The 7,420-nt window shown below is 36.9% G+C and overlaps 1 protein-coding gene across 1 annotated transcript in view; it reads left to right on the forward strand.

The window, feature by feature from the left end:
- The first annotated feature begins 3,264 nt into the window (after positions 1-3,264).
- The window catches only part of opn8a (opsin 8, group member a), an 11,908-nt gene continuing 7,752 nt past the window's right edge, over positions 3,265-7,420 (forward strand). The window contains exon 1 of the mRNA XM_035679118.1: positions 3,265-3,337. Within this exon, the coding sequence (XP_035535011.1) occupies positions 3,265-3,337 (73 nt within the window). The remainder of the gene's footprint in view (positions 3,338-7,420) is intronic.

Below are 7,420 nucleotides of genomic sequence, written 5' to 3' on the forward strand. Positions count from 1 at the left end.
CCTAATATTCGTTCAAATATCTTTATTTTTGTAAATATTCGAATTATATTCAAATAACGAAGTTCGGAGTCAAAGCCCTAGTTTAAAGTACATGAAGAATTTAAGGAAGTGCGTGATTAGTCGACTAGTCAGTTACATGTTGCTAATCTCACTAGTCGACACCAGAAATACTAGTCGGTTAAACCAATTATCATATTTTATTAATGTAAAACACTGGTTGAGTGCGTTTATACGCCACTAGTCTGGGCTGCCTCCTGCTTGGGCTCTTCCCCGGACTAATGCCACCACTGGGTCATCTTTGTCCCACTTTAAAAAGTTATAGTGCTATCATCTGGTTTCTGTTGTCTGCTTTGGGATTCTAACAGCTGATTTCACGCTCTACCATCTAACCTCACACAACTATTCTGCTAGAGATGGTACTATTCAGGGAAAAGAGGATGGTGGAACTGGCGTTGAAAAGAAAATACTCCGAGTATGGTAGGTTACGATGGGCACTTACAAACTAGTGATCACATTATAAAACAGCTGTCAGCCTCGCTGTATATGCTTTAGCTCCCTGAGAGCTGGAACAATATCCTCTGTAACTTCACATTATCGCTGAAGCTATCCTCTACGTTTTGTAGTTCACAAAGTTAAGTCATCCAGCAGTGGAAAAAACATAAAATAAAAATTTGAAATAAATAAGGAGAGTAATCTCTTTCTTCATCTAATAACATTAACGTCTTCATTTCATTTCTAGTCTAAATTTTAATTTTCGTTTAAATCGACTGCAAAATTAGTCACAAGTAACATCCAGAGAAGAAACTCAACATAGTGGCAAAGCAATGCAGACACATCATTGCACAAGTATAAATGCTTGGTCCCCCATCTCTTACATTGGAAATTACACCAGGAGGGATTATTTCTTGGCCAGAGAAAGAATGTTTACGTACAAACCAAGACTATTATCAAAATAATTAAAGAAATCGTAATCTTTTATTTTTGCCATTCATTGGTCACACCCGGTCCTCCAAAGCTGTGGCTTATATAAAAGCTCACTTGCATGTGAACATCAAGAACAAGAAATAAGCCAAACAGAAGAACGAGTTGTTATTGGCATGGCAATAGGAGGTATATGAATGCCAACCGCATACACGCATGCATGCCTGTTCCATGTGGATAAGACATGTGGTGATATTGATGTGAGGCAGAATGTAGCACAGACAAAGCAGGATAGACAGTTGTTTTCCCTTTCTCTGTCTGTCTGGCTTTTTTTTGGATCTGCATACTCACCTTTCTTTACTTAATATTCTACCTACAGCATGTATATGTTTATTATTTCAATAAATGCTTCTGAAATCAAATTGTTAACATGTATGTTACATTCTGACTATGTATGCCATTAACTACATCTTCATGTACACAAGACTCAAACTCAATTAGCATTAGTTAATGGAAATAGTAGAAAACACCAGTGACTAATCAAAAATGGCCATCGGCTTAATGCACCACTAGAACTGCAGTAACAATATAGAACAATATGATAATTGTGCATGATCACAGCAGCTTCACTCTCAACCATTGACAGCGTTTTTATACCTCAGAGACAGTATGTGAACGTTGGTGTTTTCACTGCCCTTTTCACACATAAAGAGGTGCAAAGATCACTTGGATAAATGGGGAGGAGGTGCAAGGTAAAGACGCGCTGCAGGCTATATTAACCAGGGTCAAGGGTTCAGTTGTCTTTAGAGTCAGAACGAAAAACTGTGATGCGAAACTTTTCAAAGTAAAATTCAATGGTGCAGATACTGGAAGAATAAGAAACACACATGTATCATCCATGAAAAACACATTGTAATTAGAGATTTTTTTAGTAAGTAATTTCCATATTTGAGTTCTCACACTGAATTATTATTTAGAATTTGAGTACCAAAAAACTCTCTCTAACTCTAAAAACTTAACTCTCACACGAGTCAAATCACCTAACTCCAACTACAACTCCTGCTTTATGTATGGATGTGACAGTGGTAAACATTAGAGAGTGATTCAATCATTTGGCTGGTAAAAAAAAAGCTGTGCTTGCTTTACTTTGTCATCTGCAGCCACCTGGGCCCATGGGCTACAGCTAAACCGTAATTTAGTTCAGACTTTGCAGATCAGCCCTCAATTCACAGCACTTTCCTCATAAATCTTCTCCACAAATAAAGTTTTGTTAATGATCGTCACCAAGTTTCACTACCATCCTTTATCAGCAGAGTGGTCCAGACTGCTAAGGTATATATATATAAAACTAATAATTAATATTTGGTTGTGGGGAAAAAAACAGCACTACCACTTCCGTCTCATGAGTTCTCACAAGCGGGATCATCAAAGAATGGTCAAATAGTTCCCATTTACCATCAAATTGTATTTTTGCTTGAAAGGCCCAGATTAATCCATCTCTTCCCCTCTGCACCCACACATGAGAATACACACAAACACACATTATATTCATGAACAAACAGTGGCCTTGTCTGCAACATAAATCCCCCCCAAGTGAGATATTAATATATCAATCCAATTCTATCTCATCTTTTATCTTGAATCATAAGCATAGTAGACGATAAAGCTTGGGTCCCCTTTTCATTTTCCATAATTAATGTTTAAAAAAATGAGTATAGCCTAATTTAGTTCTAAGTAATCCATTTAATGGACCAATTAATGTAATAGATAAAAAGCTGTCTACATTTTCTAAATGCTCTGCTTTTACAAAGTACTGAAGTGATTATTAATCACTTTTTTAACCCTCTGCACGAGCTGACATCATATTGTGTAATTACCTCAGGCTTTTATAGATCCAGCCTAGGTGTCTGTGTGCGTGTGTGTGCATAAGTGAAGTGGTTTTTTGAGGGACAAGCATTGTTAGAAATCATAATCTGCATTAGCAGTGTGTGTGTGTGTGTGTGTGTGTATTTGTGTGTGCGCAAGGTTGCAATAGTGCGTATGTTGGTGTGGCTTGTGTATGTGGCAGGGTGTGTGTGGGGGGGGGGGTTTGTCGATCATTTGTGTCACTGTTTACTGTACCGTAGAGTAACCTGTCTATGCCTGTATATTAGGTGTCAGATGCTACATCACACAGAAAGACTATGAGGGCTGGCAGAGGAGACAGGAAACACTATGCTCAGTCTTTCTAAAAATTCAGCACAGGTACATTTAGGACTCGACTTGATAACATATTAAAGGTGGGGGGCTTTTTCCTACTGGAAGTAAGTTGTGTGTCTGTTTTTAACAACTGACTGGACAAACATGGATGATAGATTCATATCCAAACTGTCACCTACAGTTGATTTTTGGGCAGGGATATACCTTGTGATAATTGGTAAGTACAATGCTTACTTATTTCATCCTATACCATATCAATTGTTGTAAAAATATTAAATGATTCATATTTTGAGCTTGCATAGGTTATTTTAGTAGCCATGAAGGCAAAACCCATAAATGACCATTGAGAAATAAGCAGTTTGTTAAACCTCTAAGAGACATTTTTCAAAACTCTCTTTTGCCTGCCAGTTTCAGTCTGATGAGCTCCCCATTTTTGTGCATACAATATTGTTAGATCCAGTTGGCACAGTTTCTCTAATAAGCACACTACATTATTGAGTTTTGATACCAAATAGTTAACACACTGTTTAACATTTTCAATGATATTTTGGTAAAAGTTATGTCCCCTTTCCCCCCTTTTCACAGGCTGAAAATGAGAGCTTTGTATCTCATTCACTTTGGTTTTTAATGCTATCTCCAGTTAAATTGGGCTTTCATTTAATTATTATACAGTGCATAAATTGATGACTGTGAGGTTGATAAGCCATCTTTTAGTGTTACTTGTGTAGTGTGTGTGTAGTGAGCTGAATTCAATGTGTGTGTGTGTCTGTGTGTGTGTGTGTGTGTGTGTGTGTGTGTGTGTGTAAATGTATACCTCCAAGGGAACTCTTGTCACTTCTCTCTCACTGCTTCTGGTGTCACTTTGTATTCCCTGAATGGCTTACAACTCCAGACGTCTGTACTTGGTCGGCTGTGATGCATTCTTTTGGTGCTGTAAAAGGTAATCCAGTGCCCAGTTACAGCTTCAGCCAAAAATCCATTGTGGGGACATCTGAGGTAAAATTAGGATCAGCTGTCAGTGGGGACATACATTCATTAAGCAGCTGGATTTATCAAAATGCAGTTAAGATAACTGTACCAGAAATACTGACGCCTGCATAAACCAATAACTAAGTGCTAAAACAAAGTGTGGAGAGGTCTGGCTATGTGAGACTACCAGCTACAAGTCAGGCTAAATTGTGTGAAGAAACCAGTGGGCTCCAACTACAGTTTGTGGCCAAAAATCTGGAAAAGGTTACACAGTAGGATTGTCAATTAATATTACAAACGTAATGGAATGGCGAACAATAAGAAATAATTCATATTTGTTTGTGAAAAAAAAGCGAATTCTCCCAAGCTCAATCTTCCTTAAAAGGCCCGTCCCTCGTAATCCATCTCTATCTATTGTCACATGACAATACACACAAACACACATTATATTCAGGAATAGACAGTGGCCTTGTCTGCAACTTAAATCCCCCCGGAGTAAGACATTAATCTATTAATCAAATTCTATCTTATCTTCAATGCAATCTTAAATTAAAAGCAGAGTAGACAATACAGCTTGTGTCCCCTTTTTTAATTTTCAGAACTAAGGTTCCAAAAAAATGCTGTCACAAGTATAGCCTAATTTAGTTTTAGGTCATTATTAATTAAGATTTGATTCATCGGTTAATGTAAGAGATAAAAAGCTGTCTTTACTAAATGCTCTGCTTTTACAAAGTACTGATATGTGATGAATCCCTTTTTTAACACTCTGCAAGAGCTGACATCGTCTATGGCTTTCAGTATTCTTCACTTTCTGCTTTCTATTCTGCGCTACAGTCATTCAACATAGGCATCATCTGCACTGTTAATAGCAAATGTAAGGTCACTGACCCCCACACACACCCTACCTCACAATTATGATAACACACACTATTCAAGATGACATTTCATTTGCTGTCACTGTGGGAAACATTAGAGCTTTGCCAGCCCTTAGGCCAATTAAATATATATTGATAACTGGTTTACCTCACGTGCACAAATACATTCACGTTCAGCTGACAACGAGATAAACAAGCTTGTATCCTTTAACGATATATTGTGAATGTCCATGTAGATTTATTTTCACGTACAGTAAATTACCAGGACTTGTTATCTAAGATAAAGCCACATGTTGTGCAGCTGCTGGTTTAGAGAGCTCAGGGCTATGGCACGTTTTAGCTCCAATTCAAGCACTGACAAATAATCATGTTTAAATCTCACAGTATAATATGATATATAATATAATATATAAGTATGCAGTATGCAACATGAATACGACCTGGAATGCTATGGAAATAAATACAGCAGGCTGTTATTGAATAATGAACAGTGAAACTTGCATTGACATTTTGTATAACTACTGTCAGGTACCAGTAACATGGCGAAACATATAACACTAAATACGTGTCCAATAAATAAAATAAACCAATGCAGCAGCCCACAAAATATTGACTGGCTTCATTCTTAGGTATACTGCGCAATTACAGTAAATTACAGTACCATACTTCGCCACAGCACAGTAAATATAAGTTAACTTACACATTATAACATTAGATAGGTTATATCGTATTTTAACGAGCTACTAGCTAACGTTAACGCTACTCCATGGGAAGTGCAGTGAGCATTCGCAAAACGCTAACTAACTTACATTACCTTATTACTTCACAATATAAAAACATGCTAATAGACACATGGTGTCTTTAGAAGTGTAGACATTGATTTAAACATAAGACGTTAATAACAGGGACTCGTACCTGAAAAGCGGAGTATTTTATGCCAAAGAATCAACACGTTAGAAGTAATTGAAGGAAGCTGCGCTCCCCCTACTGGAGACTCCTGGTATTAACTCTAACGACACTGCTGACAGTAAAACTTAATAAGACATAAAAATACTGTAAAACGCCAGGTATTAAAATGGTATGCAACACTATTTAGAGTGATTTAACATTATTATATAAAGGCAGCAATATCCATTAAAAAACAAAAAACAATGTATAGTAGCTGCCCAGCATTAATTACAGTCAACATTGACCCGATAATTGCTAATGTTAGCTTCCTGTGTGCAGTGTCAATTTGTTGGGATCTTCTTTGTACTCTAGTGCCCCAAAACCATGAAAAAAACATGTTGTTGTTTTTTTAAAACGTGTTCTAGCTAAAACTATAGATATTAATTATTCCATCCCCATCTCATTATACTGTTCAATACCATAATGGTGCTTTAGTGTGTGTAATCCCCGGGGTCATCCCTATGTTCCCCAGGTCCTATGTTCCCTGCTAAGGTTAGGATATTGGGGTTAGGGTTCCCGGTCCCATACNNATAGGACCCGGGGAACATAGGTACTCTCCCATTTGCAGTATGACAAACATATCACAACACATACACACACAAGCACTCCATTATTTACACCCTTGTTGATCTCCTGTGGCATTTGGATCACTGGAGTGATATGGAAGGAATGCAATACAGCATCTTAAGCGATATATTTTCTTTACTCCTTTGGACGTTTCCATCATGGTACATTACATTGCTTTTAGCACATCATTATTTTAGCTGAATTTTTCCTTTATCTTTCCAAATGAAATATCTCAAAATGAACTTCATATAAACAAGAAAAACTTACTTACTTAACTTAAAAATATCACGCTTTCTGTTTACTTTTACGTGATACAGCCAGGAGAAGCATTTTGTTAACATGTCTACTAGCATGTCTAATCGGTGGTGGGATCCTATTAACCACAGAGAAATTTTACTGTTGGTTTTTACAAAACCTTGCAGGAATCAAGGGTAAAAGTTAACTAAATTTAATTTTTTCACATAACTTTAAAAATAATTCACTTAGACTAGAAGACATTCATTGCCTATTAATGAAATGTAAAACTGATTTATTAACAGATGTTTCGGAGTAAAGTGCTCTGCAGGTGAGCAGACAGTAACAAAAAGGAAACTTAAGGAAAATGGGAAGAATGTGAATTTGAGCCAGGAATCATTCAGCTGCTGCTCTTGATGATCTTTTCCTTTCACAGTCTAAAATTAGAACATACATAGGCCTAAATAAATGTAAGCAATGTTTAGTATGTGTTGAGTCAAAACGTCAAAGTAAATGTGGGAAAGAAAACCATCTTCTAGAGGGATGATGAAGGTCGGTCTCCGAGGGTTGAGCTGCAAAATGATGCTGCGAAACTCCAGGAGAAAAACAGGAAATTCTAAACAGAAGAGAAACAGGAGGAGAAGGTTCATATAGCATCACCTTGTTCATTTATTAAGAATTCCATTACTTATATATATATATATATA

This window comes from Morone saxatilis, unplaced genomic scaffold (genome assembly GCF_004916995.1).
Source record: "Morone saxatilis isolate NCDOM2014 unplaced genomic scaffold, NCSU_SB_2.0 Contig7, whole genome shotgun sequence".
NCBI classification, from domain to species: domain Eukaryota; kingdom Metazoa; phylum Chordata; class Actinopteri; family Moronidae; genus Morone; species Morone saxatilis.